The 26,547-nt window shown below is 45.6% G+C and overlaps 1 protein-coding gene across 4 annotated transcripts in view; it reads left to right on the top strand.

The window, feature by feature from the left end:
- adgrl1a (adhesion G protein-coupled receptor L1a) overlaps nt 1–26,547 on the top strand; it is a 99,474-nt gene that overhangs the window by 54,049 nt on the left and 18,878 nt on the right. For 3 of the 4 annotated variants that reach the window (XM_065965108.1, XM_020640950.3, XM_065965110.1), the window contains exons 3-11: nt 897–1,110; nt 2,281–2,390; nt 18,626–18,833; nt 19,055–19,319; nt 20,634–20,961; nt 22,355–22,648; nt 24,020–24,123; nt 25,128–25,313; nt 25,506–25,544. In XM_065965108.1, coding sequence (XP_065821180.1) covers nt 897–1,110; nt 2,281–2,390; nt 18,626–18,833; nt 19,055–19,319; nt 20,634–20,961; nt 22,355–22,648; nt 24,020–24,123; nt 25,128–25,313; nt 25,506–25,544 — 1,748 coding nt within the window. Of the gene's footprint in view, nt 1–896; nt 1,111–2,280; nt 2,391–8,654; nt 9,004–18,625; nt 18,834–19,054; nt 19,320–20,633; nt 20,962–22,354; nt 22,649–24,019; nt 24,124–25,127; nt 25,314–25,505; nt 25,545–26,547 lie in introns of those variants that run through there. The other variant, XM_065965109.1, reaches the window with a different exon arrangement.

Raw genomic sequence — 26,547 nt, 5'->3', positions numbered from 1 at the left:
ACTTCCATTCGGTTTTTGTGCCCCTGCCTCCACCTGGGCAGCAAAGAGAGCCGGCAGCCATTTTGTTATTTTTGTGTGCGTGAGGGTTAGTGTGTGGAGGCAGTTTGAAAAGTATGCAGTTGTGGAGAGAGCTGGAGAGACAGCGAGTGTCTCTCTCAGCGCCTCTTTGCAGCCCTCTTTTATGCCTCTCAGCCAGGCTCAGCGATTAACCCTGAGTACCTCGCTGTCCCTGCTGACCCTTCTCCACACAGAACCCCGCTACTGGCCACAGCACTACGCTGACAGGCCACTCAGACGGCTGATTAACAGCAGTGGGTGTGCAAATGGTGTACACAAAAGAGGTGAAGGTGTACACACGGAAACTAGTTCTCCTTTTGCTTCTTCTATCAGCACCTCCTGTGTTACTCAGAGTGAATCCTAAGGTGCTGCTCCGACACATCTTGGAGGTCGAATGCACTCGGAGATGCAGGGAAGGACACACAGTTCTTCTCTGGTGGGGATCAGTGTGATAAGCTGCTGCTTGGCTGTGTGTAGGAGTGTTTGGAACTCTCACAGTTTGTTTCACAAGTGGTGCAATGTTTTATTGGAGAAGCTGGTGTGGATGCAAATCCCTCGTGCCAATATGTGATCTGTCATTTTCCAATGTGAAAACTGGACTGCCAGGCTTTGGCTCAACAGGGCTGAAATATTACGGCTGCTCAGTTGAAGCCAAGTCGATAGCAGCTAATTTGTGCTTTACATGAGGAAAATTGGAACCACTTTCATTCCGCCTGCTCTTGTCATATACTACACATCATCTTTACAATGTGGTCCAATAATAAAGTGCCTCCTAAAAGTATTAAGGTTCATTGAATTATCAATAACTTTGCCTCTCTCTCCCCCCCTTTCCACTCCAGCTCTGAGCCGGTCAATGATGCCCTTCGGCTTGATGCGTCGAGAGCTGGCTTGCGAAGGCTACCCCATCGAGCTGCGCTGCCCTGGAAGTGATGTAATCATGATCGAGACGGCCAACTACGGCCGCACGGATGACAAAATCTGTGACGCAGACCCCTTCCAGATGGAGAATGTGCAGTGCTACCTTCCGGACGCCTTCAAGATAATGTCACAGAGGTAACTATTGATCTGTTTGGATCTTGAGTGTGTGTGTGTATGTACAGAGTCAGTGCCTGTTATTGGCAGAGGAAACAAGATATTATTTCACAACAAAATTCCTCCAGAATATTGTGCTTTTTTTTTTCCTCCTGAGGTGTTTATATCTTGTGTGAAAAACTCAAGTCAGCCTCCTCGCTCTGTGAAGAATGCCATGGCATTTTGGCGTGCATGAGAACAGTGGTGTGTACTGTATGTGTGTGTCTTTAGTTGTGCATTTGTGTGTGTGTGCGTGTGTGTGTGTGCGTGTGTGTGTGTGTGTGTGTGTTAATCTTGGGTTGTTTCAAGAGTGTTTGTTGGGCTTCCTACAGCTGCTCTGTGTGTTCGGGCTCAGCATCTGCTTCCTCTGAGCTCAGATCAATGGAAGCGCTCTCCCAGCTATCCATCACGCATGTAATGGAGGCACGGGTGCTAGCTTGGGGAGAGAGCAAAAGGAGGGAGGAAAGTGGCAGGGGGGTGGAGGAGAGTATTGAGGGAGTAAAGGAAGGAGAGAGACAGCTAGAAATGATGGGATGATAGAGTGAGTTCAGCATAGATGATTTAAGACATGAAGGGAGTAAAGACAGCAACGGGGAGAAATGCTAAAAGCAGGCTAGAGAAGGATTATGTGATGAGAATGAGTGAGTATGTGTGTGTAGATGTGTATCTTTCCTTCTCTCTGTGTGTGTGTGAGGGTGTAAACGTGAGACGGCATGTAATGATGGGGTTAAGATGGAGGTTTTTATGTGCATATGAATGTTTTCCCTTTGCATGTGGCGTGTGGAGTATTTGCTTTAGCCCCCGTCGTCCTTCCCTGTTCTCTCACCTCTAATTGCTCTCACTCACAATCCCCCAGGAGAGGAGCCTCTTACGTCACTCGCCCTCTCCCTTCCTCTTCCCGAGCTCCTTCCCTGCCCACTCTGTTTCCCACCTCCCTCACTCCCCGTCTCCCACTCTGTTTCCCACATCCCTGCGGGTGCTGCTGTCACATGATTGCAAAGTGTAAAATTACTCCCTTCCGTACCGTTCTCTCAGCGCCTGAAGATGTTTGTATCCACTTGTCTTTGTCTTTCTTGCAACAGCACATGTCACTCTTTTTCACTTACTCCTTTTTTCTTCTTTCTTTCTTTCTCCCCACGCTTCCCCTCGCAGGTGTAATAACCGCACCCAGTGTGTGGTGGTCGCGGGGTCAGACGTGTTCCCAGACCCCTGCCCAGGAACCTACAAGTACCTGGAGATCCAGTACGAGTGTGTCCCCTACAGTGAGTACTAAGACCCTGTCACCCAGTCCCACCTCCCCCCCTCACCCCATTCACCAACCCTCCCTGAACCCTCTGCCCCCCCTTTGCAACCCCCAGAAGCCCTCAACAAATGACACTGTCACACTCACACATGCACACTTTGCTCCCTCTGTCATTATTTGACACTGGCAAAACAAACCAGGACAGACAGTCATCCTCACCTGCTCTCTCTCTCTGTCTCTATCTCTCTTCTCTTTCTCCTTCATACACACACACACACACACACACACACACACACACACACACACACACACACACACACACACACACACACACACTCACACAGAGCGCTAAACCTTTTTTCTTCATCAACAGAGCGAAGCACCAGTAGCTGAGAGGGATTTTCACATGGGGGAAAGTGCACCACAAACAAGGGCTCCGATAAGCACTTGACGCACACCCACCGAAAATGTGGGGTCAGCCCTCATTGGCGCTCACTGCAGTGTAACACACACACACATGCACACACCGCCCCACACTTGTACTCTGATTGACCCAGGGGTACGCCTCTGCCTTTATCTGCTGCCAAACACCTTTGCTGTCCCTCTGATTTCCAATAAAAATTAAAATTGGCTGCGGTAAGATTGTGAGGTGTGGTGGGGGGGGGGGGCGCAGTGTGCCGTATGCCACGCCTCACAATAGGAATGTCAACACAAACTGCAAAAGGCTTATTTTAGACCACATGCCCTGGAGCACCACACATTTGAGTGTCCCCATGGTAACGGCTGACATCCTAACGGCACTGCTCAAAGCTCTGTGGCAGGTGTGACATATAAACATGCCTGCACGCACACTCACAAAAGCCTTCCTCAAACTGGCAAAAGAGGGACACACGGTTGCTCTCTTCCCCGTTCCATCTAAAACAGACACACACAAACCAACAAGGCACACTCACACAGCTAAAGGAGCAGACACAGAAAGCATTATACTATGTGTTGTGTTCATCCTTGTCCATGTGAAAATCTCCGCTCAGCCTCCCCTCCTCCCTCTCATGTATTAATACTCTGAGCACAGCATTGATCCTCTCACTGTGCAGGAGCACCTGGCTGGAGGGGAGGAGCAGTGGCGCTCCCCCTCTGCCAGGCAGGAGCAGAATTGGGGTGCAGGAAGGGGGTGGGAGGACTGTTGAGGGTGTTGGGGTGGGATGGGAAATTGGGAGTAATAGGTCTTCTTGGGGTAGAGGGGCTGTTCTATTGATCAGAGTGGGGACACAGTGTGATTCTCTCTGCTTTTTCCTCAGGCACAGATGTTTTGGCGAGCCACTGGTTCTAGTCGACGCCAAGCTGCTAACATCATTTCTCTTTTCTTCTTCTTTCCTTTTCATGTCTTCTCTCTGCGGTCTCTCACACACTCTGCTGCTTATTATCTCTCACTGTAGATATCACCTCTTTTCATGTTGCTCTGTTTGTGTTCTGCTTTTCTCTCTGTCACCTCCCATCAACTATCAAAGGTCTTTAATGTTCAACCATTGCCCCATTTCTCTCATTCTTCTTCTATTTTTACCCTGTCCATCAATCTACCACTGTACCTTATCATTCTATTCTGTTTCTTCTGCTGTCTCTGTCTTTTTTTTTTTTTTTTACAGGTGGGATTTATTCTCAAGTATCCACGCATCCGGCTCTGACAGAGGAGCTTGAAGAAACTCAGGGACTTCCAAACACTTCTTTCAGTCTTATCCCTGGCTCTGCTCAGTGCTGTTGTGCCCTTAGTTTACCTTGTGAGAGTCATTGTTGATGCCGGTTGCAGCCACAGTCCTAGATAAGACGAGGTTAGCTCAGTTTTCTTGCCAATGGGGGATTATTCTCTCGTGTGAATATTTTGTGTATGTGTAATAGCCTTCCAAGTGGCAACAAGTGTTGCCCTCCAGTCTCCTCGGCCCTCTGCTCACCTGTCTTTCAGTCGACTTTAGCTGCAAACAGAGTGACCCTCTACAGGCTTTTGACTTTGTTGTTAGTCCTCTGGTGGTTCTGGGCTGTAGATTGGTGTCCTCTGTTGTTTTGTCCGTAGAGGGTCATGGCAGTTTCTTACTTAGTTTTACCAGACTTGCATACTAACCTTGTCCTTTACCCTCTGACTGCGACAAGTGAGCTCGTTCCTTCTCCGCAAAGCAATCAAAGGGATGATTAAATAACTGCTGACTTGCATTTTTTCCTCCCTCTGTTTGGAAAAAAACTTTGTTGATTGCGTCTGAGTTATGGCACGGCTTAGAAAATTGGAAGCTGATCCCCCTATGATGAAAAGTCCCGCCTGTCTGAGGTGACAAAGAAGAACCAATTACCCCTGTCCTCTGTCACTCTCCTCCGCTGTAGAAACACAACGCTGCTACACTCACTCACACACCCACACAGAGAGAAAAACAAATAGAACACACAACACGTCTCACGCTGTGGGCTGCTGTACGTGTTTGTGCTCATCCGACAAAATAAATACGACCTGACACATTCAGACTCAGAGCTGGAACTGTTCATCCCGAAACCTAGCCACCGTCGCACCACACGCCACTCAACTCGGCCACTTTTAATTACCTGGAGAAGGAGGGGGTGTCGCTCTCCTCAGTTCTGCCTCAGCAGAGATTTGTCAAGATTAATTGAATTTGCTCCTGCTAATCGCTCTGGTAATGCCCCATCGTTCACGTCTGGCTAGGAACGCCAGGCATAATCCAAATCTGAAGCGTGTTTTTCATCAGTCGCCTCAACAGAAAGGAGAAGAATAGAGAGATGATCTGTAAAGGTTGGTGTCACAGCGTATGAGATGTTGTGCAGGCCATGTTGCTGGTTGTGTGCGATGTCTGTGTGTGACAGGGTCCTCTATGTGCGTGTCAAACAGGCGCCATGTTAGCAGTCACCTGAAACGGCGAGGTGACAGGCAGAGCTGGGCTGACACACACACACACACACACACTGATGTCAACTGAGCTCAAACAAGGGGCTGGAACATGTGTGTGTGTGTTGTTGAGCGGGGGCTCGCCTTGGCAAAATACAACATCGGCCAACAAGTCAACTCATATCTCATCGAGCCAAAAAAAGCCCTTTAAGTCTCCCTGACACAAAGCATTTTTTTGCCTGCCAGAACAGAAAAAGACGAAAGGGCTCAAGTGAACGCTCATTTTGCTCTGATACAGCCTTCTGTAAACTGCTGGATTCAATAAAGACATCACAGATCCATGCACACAGCTGCAAAAGCTGTTTACTGCAGTAGAAACCCTACACAGCCCTCCTAATACAGACGCACACAGAAGCAAAGTAAATCTACCCTGTGAGAGAACTCTACCTGCCCCCCCCCCCTCCTCCTCCAGGACACAGTACTACATCATTATTGACTACTAATGCTCCCTCTGCTCAGGCCATGCATGCTAGCCATGCCAGAGCCATTTTCCCTTAGTGTTGTGCCTCTGCTGTTTCATCAGCTGTGATTTATCTTGTTAATACGCACACTGCAGGTAGCTGAAGAAGTGGCTTTAAAGCGCTTACTCAGCCGGCACAGTAAGAACATATTCACCACTTTCACAATTGATCCTTAAATCCTTTCACATCAATTTGGAAGTGATAGTTGACCTGTTTGGAGGAGTTAGGCATCATAAAAAATAACAACATTGTAGAATGACAAGTTTTCAGGTCAGAAGAGGGAACGCTTGAAGGTAGCTAAAAATGAAATTCTATTAATATGTATTTGGGCACCATTAGACGTGCGTCTCATAAATGTTTGGTGAATTAGAAGCAGGGGGATTAGCTCAGGCCACAGAGAGGGATGTCTCTTTGCAATGAAAAATGTAAAATGAGTGTGGGAGAAAACTTAGAGGGATGAGGGCGGAAGACGCTGCAGAGGACACGCTATCTCTCAGCACCGTAAAGAGACAGAGGAAGCTAAGTTGTTACACAGAACTCTGACGATGTGTGTGTGTGTGTGTGTTGGCGAGTGTGCGTTTCTAGCCGTACTCATTAGTGTGGGAGTAATTGATAGGGTTGTAGAGAGCACTGAGCAGAGTGATTAAGGGGAGAGAGGCCAGTGGCTTATTTCTCAAAAGGGCCCTGAAAGAGAAATGCTGAATGAATCAGACAAACAACCAAGGTGGCCTTAAACTAACCTCCAGCTCACTGTGAAGACAGTTTGATGAGTTTCTGTCTCTTTTCTCTGTGTGTGCATGTGTGTGTGTGTGTGTGTGTGTGTGGGTGTGTGTGTGTGTGTGCATGTGTGTGTGTGTGTGTGTGTGTGTGTGTGTGTGGGTGTGTGTGTGTGTGTGTGTGTGTGTGTGTGTGTGTGTGTGTGTGTGTGTGTGTGTGTGTGTGTGTGTGTGTGTGTGTGTGTGTGCGTGTTTGTGTGTGGGTGTGTGTATGTACTCGTATGTCCTTGGGTATGTGTGATTATCTGATCTCTGCTTAGTGTCTATTTTTCAGGACAACCAAGAGCAGAAGAAATGGAGCCAAAAGAAGTCTTACATCTACATGTACCCTATTCTTCTTCTTCTTCTTCTTCTCCTCCCTCCCTGCAGCACTAAAGACATTTTCTTCTATTTTATCTCTTGCTCTCTCTCTCGCTACATGCATCATACACATTTTGTACATCACACACTTCATTTTCCTCCTGGTTTAGGACAAACGTACTCATTGGTCCATTTAGAACACTAAGTAAGCCATCTTTTTAGGCCTCTAATTTCTGATCTGCATTTAGCAAACAGCCTCTTCTGCCAGTGGATGCTCCATACATTTCAGCACGGCTGATTTCTGATGTCCTAATGTAAAGCCCCTGTAGACGTTTCAGTGAGGATGAAAGCTCTGGATGCTGGATGCTCTCCCTCTCCTAACCTTGGAGCTAATGATCGCACACACTGTGGGGTGATGGTGCTGGGAGGTGTATTGCTTTCTTCCCCTCTCTGCCCCAGCTTCACAGGACATGAGGCTTTCATAGCTTTGCCATGTTTACCCCTCCAGGCTGAGAATGGCTGCCGTTCCCCAGGTCTTCGTGGAGGTTGTTTGTCCAGTTTGATCTTGGCACTCGATGATAAATGATCAGTGTTGCTGCTGATACTGAAGCTGCCTCTGCTTTCCCGCTGCCAAGATGCAAGGCCATCCCCCCACACAGATCAGGCTACTGCTGCTAACACTCCTTGTTTTTTTATTCTGCTCGCCCTTTGTCTCATTGCATCCCTCTCTCCCTTGCTCTCTTTCTCTTTTTTCTTTCTTTCTTTCTTCATGGGGAAACCTTGCGAGGTGTCATGACAGTATCCCACGGCTCCCCAGAGACGTCAGACTTCTCTCGACACATACACCACAATCACACCCGCAGCAGGGATCCACCAGCCAAGTTTCTCTCAACCTGCCCTCTCGAGAGAAAATGGCGTTCCATGCGTACGCTGCTTGCTCCTCGGCAAACCCAGAGAAGAGTCATGCACCAGAGCTGTAATGAAAACAGTGGAGCAGAGATCTTTGTCAGCTTCTCCATGAGTCTCCAGCTGCCCCAGACCTCCCAAGATGCAGCGACACAAACAGGTGTCATACGGCGTTCCGGATGGGGAGGGAGCCACACCTTACCTGCCTGTGTCAGCTGAGACCTTGATGTGACTCAACACACCAACCTATTGATTTATGTGTGCTGAGCCCACTGTCGACATTTCTCTCATTTTTCTTTTGTCTTTCCCCTCTTATTTCCCCCCCCTCCCCCCGACTGTTTCTCTGGGTCTCTCTCTGTGTTTCTGAGGCGTTCCACTCTGTCAAGCCCTCCCTTTCCCCTGTTGTTTGTTCTCCTTGTCTTTGATGAGCCAGCCTCGGCCAGGCAAGCCAGCAGCTCCCCATTGATTGGACGGTCGATGGGTTGAGTGTTTTTTACTGGCTTCTATAGTGAGCATCCTGACTCTGTAAATTGAGCAAAGCCAAAAGCACCGCTTTCTTTGGATCAAGGGACCGCTCCGATGTCAACACAGACCGTGCTCGGAGAGGGATGGGTAGAGGGGTTCAACTTTGCCATCCGAAGACAACTTGCCACAGATAGCGATATCCTCATCTCCACCTTTCCATGTACCATCCCCACCATCTCTTTCTCTACCTTTCCTTCTTTTTGCTTCTACAGCTGAATAGGAGTTCAGTGTTAAGATGCTTTGTCTTGGTTTTTTCTTCCCAACAGGTTCCTGAGGCCGAACTACGGACAAAGGGGAAGGTGGGAGGGACAAGGGAAGGATGTGGCAATGAGAGAGGTGGAGGTGGGGCCGAGAGTGTGTGGTTGGGGGTGGATTTTGTTGTTGGGGGGGATTATTGATAAAACTGAATTGAAATGGAAATGGATTTAAACCCAGGTCAGGCCATTTTCCCCTCCTCATTTTCCATATGAGCCATCCTCTCTCTGAGTAGCCAACCATAACACAGACAGATAACTTGCTTTAAAAAAAAAAGAGAGAGAGAGAAAGGACAGCGTTTTATTTAATCTAAATTTTCTCTTTTTTCCTGCACCTGTTTTTCTTTCATTCTCTTTACCTTCCCTCTCTCTCTCTCTCTCTCTCTTTCTTCCTTGCTGTCTTCCTCTTATATCTTTCTTTCTCCTTCTTCTCCTTTTTCCGATGCTTGAATAGAAGTGGATCAAAAAGGTAAAGACCACAATGAACATAACAACCACAGCTCGCCCCTTCCTCCCTCCTCCTCCTCCCTTGTCTCCCTCCCTCCCCCCATAACCTTTCCTAACCCAGCACCTTGTGTAGTGCTCATGTTTGATGTTGATATCCCTCCCTTTTCTTTCTCAATCTCGAATCGCCTTCTCTGCCCTTCTCTTTCTATCTCTTCCTGAACTAAAACCAAAACTCTAAAATCCTTCTAGATCTCCTTCTTGGTTCTGATGACACCAGCCTGACCTGCACGCACGCACACACACTCATTTGCACAGTCACACAAGAGGGCATCACGGGAGGTCAGTCAAGAATCTATGAGAGATAAACGAGAGATTAACTTCATTCTTTTCCTGTACCACTGAGCACATCTTAGCCTGAACTTCCTCACAACATACATTCTAATCACCTCATGGATGGCAAATTTCTCTCCTAGTTTCCATCACTTCTCTCTCACCTTGTTGCCTCATGTACACATGACGGTTCATAATTCTCATCACATTTCTCAAGACTTTTCTGCTCATTTGGCTTCCAAGATTTATTGGTACATCCTGTCGTAAAAAATCAATCTCTCTCTCTCTCTCTCTCTCTCTCTCTCTCTCACTATCTCTCTCTCTCTCTCTCTCTCTCTCTCTCTCTCTCTCTGCATTATCAAGCTGCTCCTTGATTCCATTCTGTATCTCTTCACCTCTCTTTTAGTTTCTCAGGACCAAATCAAAGTTTGTTGTTGCTCCAATCTTGAAGCGAAACATTGAGTTAAGATAACAAAGTGGATCTCAGTATCATTTTTACAGTATCCCATTTCCAGGTGCTTCAGTGTCCTTCTCTCATTCCCTCTCTCTTACTTTTTCAATTAATCACACTTTCATTTAACTCCTTTTTCTCTCACTTGCCCCCTTAATAAGCTCTCCTTATTTCTCTCTGTTGTGTTTCTCATCCTCCTCTTCTCCCGTTCTCCTCCTCTCGCCTTTCTCTGATTGGTTTATCTCTCAGATCACATCTGGCCATCACAAGCAGCTGCAGGCTCTTTTGAGCACACTCTTCTCTTCTTCTTCTTCTTCTTCTTCTTCCTTTTCCTCTTCTTCTACAGTTTGTCACTGCCACTTCTCTGATTTCTTTATTGCACATGCACTGTGAACCTGTGCCCCCCTCATTCCTATCCTTGTCAGTCTTGTTTCGTTTCCTTATTCAATGAGGCTTTTGAGGGGGAGGAGAGTGGGAGCTATGGGGGTGGGAGGTGTATCCCCTGTAGGGAGTACTCGTGCTTCTTGTAATGGCCTCTCTGATACCGCATGGCCTCACTACAAGTACTCCTAAAGAGCTCCAATCAGCATGGCCAGGCACCTCAATCACCGGCTTCTTAAAAAGAAGAGGTAGACCTGACCTGTACCCAAGGTCACTGTAAGAGTAGTGGCCATCTGAGCCAGCTTCCCAATGAGCCTTAACTCCCTCTCTCAGATCCCCCCTCCCTTCTTTACTCCCCCCTTAACCCTTCTACTCACATCTGTCTCAGCCTCGGCCATTTTCCCCTGTCTCGCCTCATGGCTGGATCCATATGTTGGAGGAATTAACTCCTACAGAGGTTGCCATTAACTGGTTTATGGACCCCGTTGCCTGTCACCATGTCCACAGCTTTTTCATTAACATGGATCATTGTCTCACGTTTTTCTCTCTCACCACAAGCAGCCATTTTAACTATCTCCTTCTCTGCTTGTGGTGGAATGGCCAGCTCCATACCATTAGCTCCTCCTCCTGTATCCCACCTCGCCCAACTGGTTGTTTTTATTTATTACTCTTCCTCCCACTAACACTAAGACGAACAACCCTTTCCTTTGTCTGCACCCTTTCCCTTATCACCATTATTCATCCCTTCCCTGCTAATCACACTTCCTTTCTCTGTTTATGGCTGAATTAACATTCCAGACTCGTGTCTTGCTTGCGTCTGTCAATTAAATCCTCAATGATTGATCAGCTGATTGACAGATTCGGATTGGGATGACGTGCACCTCTCAGTGATGATGTCATAATGGAGGAGATCCTGTTCAATGAATGTCAACACTTTGTCAACCTGCCTACTGATAGGCTTTTTTAATACTATTTTAGCGTCAGCTGCTTCTCCTTCTTCTCATCACTCCCTCTGTCCCTTTTCTCCCCGACTTTTCGCTGACAGTCTATTGCAGAGCAATCTGCCATATCAATACACAGTTTCCTTTACTATAGCTGAAAGCACCAAACAAGTGTCCGCCATTTTTCTCTCACCTCCAGCCTGTTTGCTTCCAAAGGAAAAAAAAATCAAGAAAATGAAGCTTGATCCTGTCAACAATCCTGCTGTTTCTATACAGTGTCGACTTTTGGTGTTGGTGGGGGTGCAAACAAAAGAACAGAACAATCGCTCACACAAACTGCTCTCAACTTGTGATTTGGAAAAGTGAGAGAGAAAGAGGGAGAAACCACTGCATCGTGTGACAGGAAAACACAAAGAAGGGCTGCAAAAGAGCCTAAGAGAGGGAGAGGGAGAGCCGTCGCTATAGAGACGATGAGTCAGGCAGCATCACCTCATTAGGAATGACCCACCACACACAAGCACAGTCATGTGACTGAGCCAGTGCAGACAACCTATTCGGAGGCACAGTAAGAAACAAGAGAGTGTGGGAACGGACTGTACATGCAGAAGTCATGCATTGTTAGAGCCACAGAACAGAGAGGTGAGCGATGGAGGCAGCTGGTCATGAATATAAATCACAGCTTCTGCTTTCAGGACCTTTATGGGGAGATAGCAACTCTGGGATTCAGAACAGGAGGAAGGAGAGAGGAACAGGCTAGGCTAATGCTACATATCATACAGTTACTGCTACCACCCTGTTCAGGCATTATCAGAGGGTATGGAGTATGCTCCACTGCTGTCTATTGTATCTGTAGCCATTGCAGCTGTGTCCTGAGCAACTTTCCTGTCACTCAGTGTCATCTTCTCTCCGAGGGTGATAAGACTCAGCTTTCAGTCGCACTATCTCTAGCCGTTGCAAGTGTTTGGTCTCAGTGAAGGGTATTCTCTGGGGCGAATGTTTGGGTTGATAAAGGTGCCAGATTGACACCTGCCTCTTCCACTGTCCGCAGAGTGTGTACTTGCGTGCATTGCCCGAGAGTTTGTGTGTGTCCCAAAGGATGTTTTTCACGTGTATATGTCTGTGCACAGCTGTTTGTTCTGTATTGTGTTCTTACTCCCACGACTTGACCCCCTTTGTTGTCTAAAAAAGAAGCGGAAACACAAGGGGAGCCCCTCCCTTCTCCTTTTTTTAATGCTCTCACCTTCTCTCTGTCACTTAATGTCACTCCACAGCAGATTAACTCACTCCTAATTCTCATTTCACAGGAAATAACCTATTTACGCTCCCTTACTCCACTCCTCTCTCTCCTCCTGTTTGCACACACAGAACACGCTCACATTCTTCTTCGCGCTTTCTTCTCCCTTTCTGCCTCTCTGTCTCTCTGAACTGCACACATGCATGCCTTCACACAAACACACACACAAACACACACAAACACTCACACACACAAACACACACATCCAAATACATGTATATATATATTTACTTCCACACCACACTAATGGGATTATGAATGCACATCAACATACCATCAGGAGACTGCACAATCATGCACACACACTAACCCTTGAGGTCCATTAACCATCCAGCATGGATGCAGGGTACCATGCCATACTCCGTTCTGCCCCCTGCTGCCTGCATACTGCACCTGCCAGTAACAGGTGTGGGATTCAATTAGAGCAGCATGCTCTCAGCAGCGAGACATGTGGGCAGGCCATGACTGTGGACTGGGAAAAGACCTGGGTTAGCAGAACCCTCACATCCCTGTAGCTAAAGGGGGGGAAAAACAACAACAATCATGACAAAGAAGCCACTTTATAAACAGCTGCCAACCATTGGCAGGGGGTGTTTAGATCATCAAAGTCTTACATTTACCATCACCATGATGCTATCACATCAAACAGTAAAACACCATGGACTGCAGATGACAACCACAATGAAAAGTCTAAATTTAGCCCGAAGCTGTCAGCGCTCACTTTTAATTGCATTACCAGTCGATCACAAATTGCTGCTCGACACTAATGGGAGATATTTACTGTCATTTTCAGGAAAGTTGTGGCGCTTTTAATGTTTTATACAGCAGCCGCATATTGACAAGTAACAGCTGACCTGTGCTTGGGAAAGGGATTATAGAGATAAATAGTCAATTATTGCAGCCGTACTTCCCTGTATGTGTGGTGGTTAATTGACATGCTAGAGTATGATAGCTACAGCCTTGGGTTTTAATCCCTGATAAGGTAAGTTTCATTAGCCATCTGGCTAGTTTGGAGGTTAAAATAGTGTTGTGTCTGCATTGCCTGGTGACTTCCCTGGGATGATAATGACTGCAAGATTTCCATCCACACTCAAACAGGAGCTAATCTATTTAACTATCACACATAATCCCGGATGCCTCCTACTCTGGCTAACCTGCTCTAGACTAGGATAATGCCTAATCTCAAGATTTACGCCTAATGCTTAATGCCTAATGCCTAATACCTCATTCATACTGTGGTCATAATAGCTTCTTGTGCAATAGACTTTACTGCGAGGGTTCAGCTGCGCCGGTTTCCAACTGCTACAATCACTTTTCACAGTTAGAAGGAGAGAGGGAGGCGGAGAGAGCCGGTAAACGGCAATGGGAAGCTGGGGAGTGCAGGTCAGAGTTAATGAAGCCCCCCAGGCAGGGTTTGCGGGGTGTGAAGCATGTCCACTGTTTCTGTTTGGCCTGTGAGTGTGCATATGTGTGAGTGTTTGTCTGAGTCCTTGTGGCCTGTGTGTGCAGCCCGGAGGCTGTTGATGAGCCCCTTTTGACACCAGGCCCACCCAAAAACCATTTCATTAGAATAAAGTGGGGATCACTGGTAGGAAGCCGCCAGGGTTCATAGGAGAGGGGAGGAATAGAGAGAAACATGGAGGAGGACGGCAGAGGATGACAGACTGTTAGTGTATGCTGCGCTGTAGTGGTATCGTGATGATGAGGCCAATAGGAAAGACTGCAACCTATTTAGGACAGGTCTAGAAGGTTAGATGAAATAATGAAGAGATTCACATAGTGTCTTAGAGGCGGGTAGAACGTAGTGAGAGTATATTGTATTGCTGACAACAACTATTTAGGTGCTCTGATCGATTGTAGGGCAGATTTTCTACCTCTTTCCTGCATATTAAAGTCGGCCATGACTTGGTACATCATCCCTTTTCTGCCGACGCTTTGGATACCCTCCTAAACTTTTAACTTGTACTATCAGAAGGCCTGATATATATAAATATATATATATATATATACACACACACACACACACACACACACACACACACACACACACACACACACACACACACACACACACACACAGGGTTGGGAAGTAACGGATTACATGTATTTGAAATACAAAATAAGAGTAACTGTATTCCGTTATAGTTACAGTTTAAATTGGTGTATTCTGAATACAGTTACTTTCTAAAAAAAAAAGGATTACCGGTAGGGATTACTTTACGGCACTGCACGCAGGTTGCACTGTGCGGATGCAGAAGCAGGTGGCATTATGTGCCCAGGTACGCTGCAAGTCAATGCGTGATAGCACTTTCGACACAACCGAATGTCAATGGCAGAGGATGAGAAAAACAACCAGGAGGAGAACAAAAATGCATTTTTGGCGTGGAAATTCAGAGAACATTTTAATTTCAACATTGACATTTATGTCTTCCTATTTCCCTCTTTTCACCAACATTATATTTTAAACTGGGATTTCCTTTTTCTCGGGTTGTGCATCTCTCCCCCAGCTCGTCTCCTCTGGTGCACTCCTCTCCATAATGCGCTCGCCACCTCCCTCTAAAGCCCGCTGCTGCTACTCTGTAGGACGCTTGGAATGGGGGACCTCACCACTGTTTGTACCCCCGTCTTCAATACCTCTTTCCAGAGCATTTATGTCCAATCAGACACAGCGCTGGCCAGCTGTCTGGTGCGCAACAACGGCGAGTGTAGAGCATCCGGTCCACAGAGGACACAGCTCACACCTCCTGCACAATGCATGATACTTCATTCTTAAGATTAAGGGAAGAAAAGAGAGGCCCTGTTTAATGCCGAGGTTTTCTTATAACCAAAATTTTCTTTGTAATATTCAGATTTATCTTCTATAACTCGAAAGTATTGTGCGTTTATTTGCCTCTCCCACTAATACCTATTTTGCGCTTGCAGTCATCCTGCTTTCTGTCCAAACTCTCCGTGATGCAAACCAGTAGAACACGCAAAAACCTAACTTAAATAGTACCACCTCCACAAGGTTTGCACCTGGTGTCATTGGCGCAAATTTTCTTAGTAGATCACCTGCAAAACGCCCACCAACCAAACGTGCAAACTTTTGGAGTGAACATGCAATTTAGTACTCTTTAATTGGGAGCTTAGTAAATCAGGCCCTTAGAGTTTAACAAGTGGCAAAATGAATGATGAATGATGAAGGAAAGCACATTTGGCAGAATTACAAACAATCCACTAGTGGTGGACCTCTTCTGTTGTACATGCCAGCAGCCTACCATTTAGTCCATAAATGTATTGGCACCACTAGGTTGCAGGACAAAATTTACCACATTTGTGTTTTGTGTACTTGCATAACTTTTTCTCTGAAGACAGTAATTAGATCGTTCTCCAAAGCATGTGTTAACTAAATTCAGTGTTCCAGATAAACACGCTCAGCTAGACGATTTTGACGTAAACTAAAAGTAATCCAAAAGTATTTAGAATACATTACTTTACTTGAGTAATCCAATGGAATACATTACAGATTACATTTTAGGACATGTAATCAGTAATCTGTAGGGGAATACATTAAAAGTAACCCTCCCAACACTGTGTGTGTGTGTGTGTGTGTGTGTGTGTGTGTGTGTGTGTGTGTGTGTGTGTGTGTGTGTGTGTGTGTATATATATATATATAAGCTCTAGGTGCTCCTATATATCGGTCCAGCCTTCAGTCCAGTGGCCTTTAAGGATGCTTTTGTGTCAAACTAATTGTAAAAAATAAAGTACACAAATATATCAGTCATCTGGTAGAATCTAAATAAGTTTTGCTCTCATAAAATAATCCTGTTGTTGTTAAAGTGTGTACGATGAATATGTTTGATTGGATATATGACCATGAATCAAATAGTTCCATGGAGACATTACAGATTTAGTTTGCCCTTTACTGTAATGTAATACCCATCAGACTCTCTTTATTGTGGAAACTGATGAGATGAATGCTTGCGTGCATATTAATACCGACTCTTCGTGGTCATCCCTTATGCCGCTATAATAAACAGGCTTGCATGTTTGCGTTTCTCTGTCCTTTATTCTACCTTGAGGCAGAGTGTTCCTGGCTTTGTTTATGGGTCACCTACATGCAGAGCCTCTGCAATGCTTTCTGCAAGCTGTTTATTTCTCTGTTTACAGTGGCATTGTACTTTTGAAGCTGTGTCCTACTTCTAGTGGTTGTTTTTTTTTTATCCCACTCTATAGCTCTCTGCTCCACTAATACCTCCCATTTACTGCCTTTATTGGAAATATGTTGGAGCACAACTTCTATTTATTTGCAGTGCACTCATGCTGTGTCTGGATTGAAAAAGACGTCATTTGATTGTGGTGTGAGCGAGAGTTGCCATAGATGTTCGTCAAGAATGTCATTGTTCAGCTGTCTGGAAGTGCCATTTTAACCATTGCTGTGAACATTATTTAGCATATTCCCGTCAGCCGCGTTCATATATGCAAAGCAAACACCTCAGGCTTTGAGGGAGCATTTTGGTTCGACAATGGAGCATGACAGGCCCCCTCACTGTGAAGTGTCTTGTATTCAGAGTGTTTGTTTATGCCGGAGCTTGATTAGATTCCTGTTTGGCTGCCAGTCTCAATCCCTGTTGGACCCCCTCAGACAGAGGAGGCTAATTCCTAAGTGGCCCAGCACCACAGATCACAACCACTATAAACAACAGCACTGCAAGACGGCAAAAAGAGGAAGCTGGATCTCTAGAAGCCTAAAGTAACTCCTCCATCTCTCTTATCATTCTCCACGCACCAGACTCCATGCAATATTTAGGACAGTTTGAGCCTGGGCTGATCCATCTCTCTAACTGTCACTGAGTGACAGCGTATATATGCACGCTGGAGTGTGCGTGCATGTCGTGTACAAACCGTCTGTGTACTGGGATGTGAGTGTGTGCCTGTCTGTGCATCCATGGGAGCTGTATGTCATCTGTGTCCAAGTGCCCCTGCAGCGTCCAATTAGTTCAGAGATGCGTTCAGTCATGAGGTGACCAGCAGGTGTCAGGTTCTGTCCTTACCTAGAGCCAGAGAGCCACATAAATAAGCTGGCAGAGGAGGCGTGGGGACTCCTCAGCTGTTTGAGTCTGCAGTGCCTCCAACTCTCTCTGTCTCCCTCTCTCTCTCTTTCTCTTTCTCTTCCCCTCGCTCTCTCTTTTTCTGTCACCGATACCCCTGTGATGTCAGAGTGGCAAAGATGCCAGCAACTTGCCTCATAGATCACCTGACATGCCCAGTTGTCCCAGGGCACGCTATCTGTCAAGCTGGGACACACTGCATCAACCAGACAATTTACACCAGTCCCCAGCGGATGACCTCCACCCCGCCTGATGCAGGCATCCTCTCTGTGTGTGTGTGTGTGTGTGTGTGTGTGTGTGTGTGTGTGTGTGTGTGTGTGTGTGTGTGTGTGTGTGTGTGTGTGTGTGTGTGTGTGTGTGTGTGTGTGTGTGTGTGTGTGCCACATGTTTGGTTTATGTGTTGTGCACACAGCTCCCCATGTATTTTCTGTGTCGGTACATCTTTGTGTGTTTGGAGTTGCGACCATTGTTTGTGTCCCTTGTGGGTGTGTGTGTATGAGGAGGTATCTTGCAGTTGTTGAGGAAGAGGAGGCCGAGCCAATCTTTACCCCAAGATGCTTTCTTTCTTTGAGGCATTACTCTTGACTGAGAGCCAAATTTAAGTCCTAATGAAACAAACTCAACAATTACTGTTTTACCACCCAGTAGCAGAGCAGAGAAGCAGAGGTCTTTGAAACAGGAAAATGCACAATCAAATAAAAAGTAGGCCAAGATAAATTAGATTAGGAGACTACATCGAAGCCGCCGCCGCAGCCAGAAATCTCCCATTTATCATATCCCGACACTTTCCAACCACAATGCTGATGTTCTACAAATGAGCTTTTATATGTTCCTTCATTTAGAATCAGATTTTGTACTTCACCTCACTCCCCCTCGCTCCCATTCTCCTCTTAGTCTTTGTCTCCTTTTCAAATCTCAGCTTACTTTTATCTAATCACAATTTTTTTTATTTTTTTTTTTTTATTCCCTTCCCTGCGTCTCTCTCCTGTTCTGTATTCCACGGTCTTTGGACTTTTCCCATCTCCTCTCTCCCTCCCCTACCATCTTCATGATATCTTTCATTTTTACAATGCTTTGTTTTTTTTAACTTTTTCTCTCTCTCTCTCTCTGTTCTTCTTCTCCTCCTCTGCGCTTCAACACACCTCCCTCCTCTCCAGTCTTTGTGTGCCCTGGGACTCTGCTGCGGGTGCAGGCGGCTAGTTCTCTACAGGAGGCTGAGCACCAGGCAGGGGCGTGGTGCAAGGACCCGCTGCAGTCAGGGGACCGTCTGTACGTCATGCCCTGGACCCCCTATCGCACTGACATGCTGTTCGAGTACGCCTCCTGGGAAGACTTCAAACAGAACCGAGCCACCACCACCTACAAGTGAGGGCGTCTCCCACTGTCCTGGATGATCAAATAGCATCTGCTTCTGTATTGATTTATTGGCTTTTGATGTTGGTATGGATGATGATGGCAGAACGGTCCCACTGTGGTGTCAGCTTGCTCACAGTGAGGCCATCTTGTAGGACTGTGTCATGCAGAGTAGATAAATTGGCTTGTTCTCCTGGATTTCTACAGCAGCTTATGTGCTTCTCTGTCAACAGGTTGCCCAACAGAGTCGACGGCACAGGATTTGTGGTGTACGATGGCGCTGTGTTTTACAACAAAGAGCGCACACGGAACATAGTCAAGTATGACCTACGGACTCGAATCAAGAGCGGCGAGGCCATTATCACAAACGCCAACTACCACGACACCTCGCCATATCGCTGGGGAGGGAAATCGGACATAGACCTGGCAGTGGACGAGAACGGCCTCTGGGTGATCTACGCCACGGAGTCCAACAACGGGCGGCTGGTGGTCAGCCAGGTGGGAGAGCAGCACTGCACAGAAGGGGATGAGATGTGGATTATAAATGCAGAAGTGGATTATATCCAAATCTCATCTGACTAGTCAAGCGAAAGGTCATGTGTCACACATGAATGAATTACTATTGAGATTACACAAAGGCACTGACAAATGACAGAGAGGGATGTTGTCATTCAATGAAAAGAGGTCACTTTAAAATTACCTTAAAAGGTTAGGCCGAATATCAAATCCCATCATATCCAAAAACTAATCTCCACCACTGAGGTAAATATTTGATTTGTTTTTTTAAGTGCACCACATCCAGGCTCTTCCTGGGTTCAAACATTGTTATAGTAATGACTTACAATCATAAATATGTGGCATTGTTAGGTATTATTAGTTTGGCTCCATCCAACGCACTTTCAGTTTGAGACTAATCTTCCACTTCTTTGTCATCTGTAATCCAATGTCACATTGTTGTACCCTGCCCTGCCTGTTTGACAACCTTTAAAACATGATCCATCACTGTGAACTTTTGCAGCATTCATATTTTAATAGCCGTTGTTTTTTGTTTTTTTTAACAAACAAAAACTGCAATCAAGGCAGCGAGTTTCCACACAAACCGAGTTTGAATTAATGTGTTGTTCAGAAAGACGGGTCCCATTTATAATCACTATCTTTGACCTTAACAGGAAATTGTTTTTCAAACTGTAGAAGTTAAACAATCCATCTGAAATATCAAACCCTGCATGAGCTATGAGAGTGCAGAATAATGGAGCAGCAAAGTAATAAACAAGAAAGTGATCACTTTCATCATCAACAAACTGTTGGGTTTCTGGGGAGTTTTATTATTTGTCCTGCTTATCCAGAGAGCAACACACACACGGAGGTCTCTGTTCTGCCTCTGCATTGCAGTTTTAGGTGTATTAAGCAGAGGCAGCTTTGCATTAAGACAAAGAAGTAATCGTCTCTCCAGAGCTGAGGGCTTAATTACTTTTTAAATGTTTTTTTTACAAGTGATTATAAATTTCTGCATTATTGCTCAGAAGTGTAATTTGTGCTGCAGTGTGAACAAGACACATATGGGAAATGTCATATCAAATCTTTTCTGCTTAAAAGGGTCTTAAAAGATTCAACTTCAGCGTGTAGTCTTGTTATTCAGGATCTTTGGATTTTAAAACTTTTTGTACTTGATTCAAATACTGTAAGAGAGCGTTAACAGTCAACATACCTATAAGTTACAAATAAAGATGTTTATCAAAGGATATCAACAAATCAAATGCATTTAGATGATGCATTTGACAATGATCTGTAAATGTAATTTTTTGCCTTTAGGTGAACCCTTACACGCTGCGCTTTGAAGGCACCTGGGAGACCAGCTTTGACAAGAGGATGGCCTCCAACGCCTTCATGGCGTGCGGCGTGCTCTACGCAGTGCGGTCGGTCTACCAGGACGATGACAGCGAAGCAGGCGGCGACTTGGTGATGTATGCCTACAATACCAACCACGCCCGAGAGGAGCCTGTCAACATCCCTTTCCCCAACCCGTACCAGTATATTTCCTCTGTGGACTACAACCCTCGAGACAACCAGCTTTATGTGTGGAACAACTATAATGTGCTGCGCTACGCCCTGGAGTTTGGACCGCCAGACCCCACCACGGGTAAGGAGCGATCCCAATGTGTGTGTGTGCAGAGTGGGAAAGAAGCTAGTTCTGTGCACTTCTTGTTTTTAAAGAACCTTTTAACAATCATTTAGAGACACTGTGCATTTGTGCAGTTCATAAAAAGTAAGCACATAGATAATACCACCCAATGTACTTGAAATGTAGAATTTGAAGTTTAGAAGATTACAAGCTGGGATGATCTTGACGCTGTTGAGACAATAGGACAAGATGGTTACGAGGTATAATTGTAATATTAATATTTAACAGTATGATACTTGGTGAAATGGTGCATACTTACCAAGCTATGAAAGCATTCTGATTCTTTGTTATGAAGTTGAATATTAACTAAGTCCCTTCAACAATGCTCTACCTCACATCACTGTGTTGCAGAAAATTACTTTGCTTCCAAATTGACAGATTTATTCCTAATTAAGTTTCTTTTGAACTTACAATGACTGAATTTCTCTTTTGATGATAACAGATTTTTAAGAACTTGAAATTATGAAGTGTGGGTGTGTGTCTGGTGAAAAAGACAAAAAAAAGCTTTTATTTCTTGATTACTGAAGACTAACAGCTCATGCATGAATGTATTTGTGCCTTTTCCTATCTGACATTTCAGCAGCTCAGATATCATTGTGTTTCCATCTCCAGCCGTAGTTACAGTAACATACAGCCTTCCAGGTATGACTGCTGTAGCAGTTCATATCAACTCCTCTGTGTCATGGATATTGAAAAAGTCATTCTGAATTGATCAGGGGGAGGATGAAACGAGAACGCCACACTGTATTTTGGCAGTCCCTCGATATAAGAAGGGGTTGTGATGTATTGTGTATCTGAGCTGCGTAAAGACCCGTATAAAGCTGGGATTATGCCCTCAGAGAGTATGGAGAAGGAGGCACACAGGCGGCGGCACTCTCAGAGTTGTGCGTTGACTCCGCTTTTGATCATTCAGGATTTTGTAGTTGTGATGTGCTGCTTTTATCTTCCCATTAGTTTTGGTTGTTAGTGATGGTGACTTCTCTGATACATTTGATCAATTATTTATTCCTCCCTGACTTGTGATGAAGCTCTCCCTGCATCTCCTCCTCTGCTTTTCCTCGTCTCTTGGGAGGGCAGCTTTTGAGAGGCTCCAAAAAGTATTTGTCACCCCAATTATTGTCAGGCTAACTTTTGAACTCTACTTCAGAGAGATATCTTGTATTCACATGCATGTGTCCTTCACTCTCTTGATCTCTCCTTTTTGGGGCTTTTTGCTGTCAGGTTTTGCTGCTCTAACAAATCCCCTACATTCTTTAATGATTCTTTAAATATCTCTCACTTACTCTGGGTCTCATTCATAGCTGCTAACTCTGCTTTTCTTCTCTCTCCTTTCCTTCCTTTGTTACCTCAGGTCCCCTGACCACAACCCCAGTGACCACCACTCTTCCAGCCAGGCCCTTCACCTCTAGTGCCAGCCCCACCACAGCCCGCCCTCTGGCACCCACATCCCGCCCAATTGGCTCCATCAACAAGCACCCTGATCTTCGACCAATCACAGCCACTGTACCTGTCACCCGCCGCCCACCCCGTCCACCTCAAGGCCCAGAGCCCCATGTCTGCGAGGCCAAGCAGGTCCGGGGCGTCCAGTGGCCCACCACACAGAGAGGAGAGACAGTGGACCGCCCTTGTCCCAAAGGATCTCTCGGTGAGAACTCCTGCACGTTGTGTGTTTGTTTTTTTAAACGTGTGTGTTTCATCTGCAATGCAAGTGGGTCTCAAGTGATCCCGCATGTTTGCCTCTTATGCTTGTATTTTTTTTTTCCCGTTGTTGTCTTCACTGTCCCTGCGTTCCTCCCACCAGCAGGCAAAGTCCCTCAGGACTCACAGATGAAAGCCTGTCCTCCACAAATGAAAGGCTCATCTCCTGCAGAAACAGAGCTGATTGAGAGTGGCGAATAACGAAATGAAAGGCTAGACAACACAGGCTTCACCTCCCTTTATGCTAGCTTCTATACCTCCAAACATGCAGCCATCAAAAGGCTCTCTTTAGTCACAGTAAAAAAGACTCTCCCCCTACGGTTTCCTCTCCAATCGCTGTTTCTGTATGTTCTCTCTGCTAAAAACTGCAATAACATTAAATTAGCAGCTGGCTTAATTGCCACATCTTGGCAGGGCTCTCAAACCCAATCTGCGGTCGATGGAGGAGACTATAGAGAAAAGCCGGCGAGAGGAGGAAAAAATTAGTGGGAAAGAGAGAAAAAAGGGGGAAATGAAATGCAACGCCACATCTGCTCTGATCCTTCCACAACTGTGAAGCGTTGCTGCATTGTCTCTGTCAGCGCTGCTCTTCCCTTCAGCTTCTATCTCCCGCTCTCTCTCTCTCTCTCTCTCTTGCTCTCTCTCTCTCTCTATGTGTGGTTTGTCTTCTCTTCTTTTCTCTGCCTCGTCTTTGTGACTTGACGTTGGGTATTTGTGTTAGCGGCAGCAGAGATAGACCCTTCTCTGGTTTTATCCCCGCGTGGTGTCCCTTCTCTGAACCCTTGTAACTAAACAGAAAAACCGAGCTGGAAACGAGGGGTTGGTTTAAGGTGCTTCCCTCCAGGTGTTTTTATTTGACAGTGAGGGATCATGCCTGCTGTCTTCAGTGTGTGTCTGTGTGCACAAGGTAAATGTTATGTGTTATGTCTGCACATGTTCCTTTTAAACCATTCCTTTTAGAGCATGAAAGCCTGTTTCCCCTCCTGCCATCTTCTTCATCCCTTTTTCTTCCCCCACTTTCACACTGCCCTACACTCTATTATTCAACCTTTTTCCACTTCTGACCCATTTTCCCTTAGACTTTTTACTCTACCTCCTCCCATCATCTTCACTCTCGCCTTCACACACTTTGAGTATTGAATTTTTAAAATTCATTCCATTTCATTTTTCCTCGGCTGAAAAAAAAAAAATAACTCTATCGCACTTTTTGGTGCTCATCCCTCTCCTACACACTTTACCCTTTAATTGCAGACAGCTAACGCTTATTATCTCTCCATTACTTTCCCCTCCTCTGTTTCTGCTCCCTCTGCTCGTCCAGGCATCGCTTCGTTCCAGTGCTTGGAGGAGCAGGTCATGTGGAACCCGCGGGGTCCTGACCTCAGTAACTGCACCTCCCCGTGGGTCAACCAGGTGGCCCAGAAGGTGAGACCTGCAGCCATACCCCCCAAGCCAAGGGTCCGTCCCCTTCCTCTGCCCTAGTGCCCCGACCCTCCTCCCTGTCCACCTCCACACACACATTACCATATCTCCAAGGCTGGCCTGATTAAAATACAGACTCATTTCAACCGTCCCTTTATTACAAGGCATCTGCTCTTGATACTTAATTAACTTTCTCTTTTCACTGTTATACTTTAATTACAGCTAGGTTAAATTATTTTTTGAAGTCAGGCTTTGGGCCTCACGGCTTGCAAGGTAGTCTGCCACTTCAATTTCTCCATTAAAGTCTAATAATGTGTATTATACTTGTGCAGGAAATAAACACCAGGGTCTCTAGATGATGACCAATGAATTCAAAGGGGCTCACTGCTATTTAAATTAATACACCGTGTTGCTATATACTATGTATTAATCTTGTTAATCCCAATTATTTATATGAATTTGACTTCAGGAACTCCATAAATATTGGAAGTTTTTAACAAAAGGCCTACTCAGCTACATTTGTGCAGGAGTAAACTAAGATTATTTAGCCTTGCATGCCCTCCATTCGGTCTTCTCTTCTAGGGACAAGTGTGAGCATGTCCCTAGAGGGTGCGAGAAGCATCACGTTCAAAAGCAACATCATCGGATGAATCCATTATACCTTCTCCTTTTGGCGAAAATCAATTGCAATTGTAAAGTGGTGGCTTAAGGTGTGATTTGCAAGTTAAACAGAACCAAGAAACAACCCCAAGATGTGTTCAAGGTCCATTGTTTGGAATGGCGTTAGAGGGGCTGCTAAGACACATTTTTGTTTTTAAAAATCCAGTAACTTAATAAATGATGCATGATGTTGGTTAGTACAAAGACAAGCTCGAAATGCAAGGAAAAAAATTAACAGTTTAGTTCTCGTACCGCTTTCAATTGAACTCATCTTAAATCACAGTCCTGTTTTTGTAATCCATGTTCTATCACTGTATCTCTAAATATGTACGTGTTTGCTCCGGCAGATAAAGAGCGGTGAGAATGCTGCCAACATAGCGGGAGAGCTGGTGAACCACACACGGGGTCGCGTCCAGGCCGGAGATGTCAGCTCATCCGTGCGACTCATCGAGCAACTGCTGGACATACTGGATGCCCAGCTTCAGGCCCTGAGGCCGGGGAACAAGGAGTCGGCTGCACGGAACTACAACAAGGTAGAAGAAAGTGTAAACACTGAGGAAAAGACAAGCGCTCCCGTGCTTATATTTAATTCAAGCATTAGAAAAGGAGGCAGAGGTTAATGGGAATTTACCCCCCTAGTGCACATGAAAGGAAGAGAGGCTTTTTAATTTACCATTTTCTTTGCTTAGCTCTTTAATTCCTGGCTCTGTTTTCTCCCTTTCTAGCTCCAGAAGCGAGAGAGGACCTGCAGAGCCTACATCCAGGTAGCGTTTCTCCTTCATCTGCCTGCTTACATGCCAGTGAAGTAGGACTACTCTGTGACTTAGGCTAACTGAGGCAAGATAAATCCTCGGGTAGACTAGGTTTGTGGATGAGATTCCTCTGGCTCAGTGCTCTGTATTGTGATTTATGCTGCCTTTGGAATCATCACTTAGAGTATTTCTGGTTTGTGCTGAAGAGCAGTGTGTGAGTTTTGGTATTACTCCTGGCCGACAGCATGTACAGTATTTAAATGCTGGGGTAGTATTTCCCAGAGCAGTGAGGGCTGATTTGTAGTTTTGTATTGCTCATGGTGTACATATCTTTGAAATGTGTGTTGAGCAAATGCAGAAGTCATCTGTCTTTGACATAATCTTAGCTCTGAGGACTGGGGGTAGAACCTAACTATCTAATACCAGTGTTGCTCTCATTGTTTTGCACAATAAGGTACAATATCAGTGGATCTGAGAGAATGTAATTTGACGATAGTATGAAGGGAAACGATTTGTGTTACCACACACTCCTGTGCTTTTCCAATATTTGTGCAATATCTCTGGTTCTGAGAAAGCCGTAATGTAATATCATGAAAAGGTCTTGTGTATGCTGCTCTGTAATGATCAAATGCGGCACTCTGCTGCTTTGTTTCTTGACCTGTCTGCAGCTGTAATATGGCACCACATCTGATCTCTGTTGGTGCAAGATGAATGTTAAGGCTGCTGTGTAGTACGTTACCGATCATTATTTTTCGTCACTTGCTGCAAGGTAGCTCAGCATAGCCACAGCGTTCAGAAGACAAAGCAGAGACACCCTCCATCTTTCTTTTTTTCTCCTTCTGAAGAGGATGGAGTGCATTCTGATGCAAAATTCATTTTTGTTAACGGCGATGCTCTTTATTCCACGCAGCAGTCAATCCTTCATTTTGAGAGGCCTGAGCAGGAGAATTACATGATTCATCAAGCAGGCTACTCCAATAAATTGGATAGCTGATACAACCATCAAAATTGCCAT

Source organism: Labrus bergylta, chromosome 16 (genome assembly GCF_963930695.1).
Source record: "Labrus bergylta chromosome 16, fLabBer1.1, whole genome shotgun sequence".
NCBI classification, from domain to species: Eukaryota; Metazoa; Chordata; class Actinopteri; order Labriformes; family Labridae; genus Labrus; species Labrus bergylta.
The sequence above is the reverse complement of the archived record's forward strand: the minus strand, read 5'-3'. Positions and strand labels throughout refer to the sequence as shown.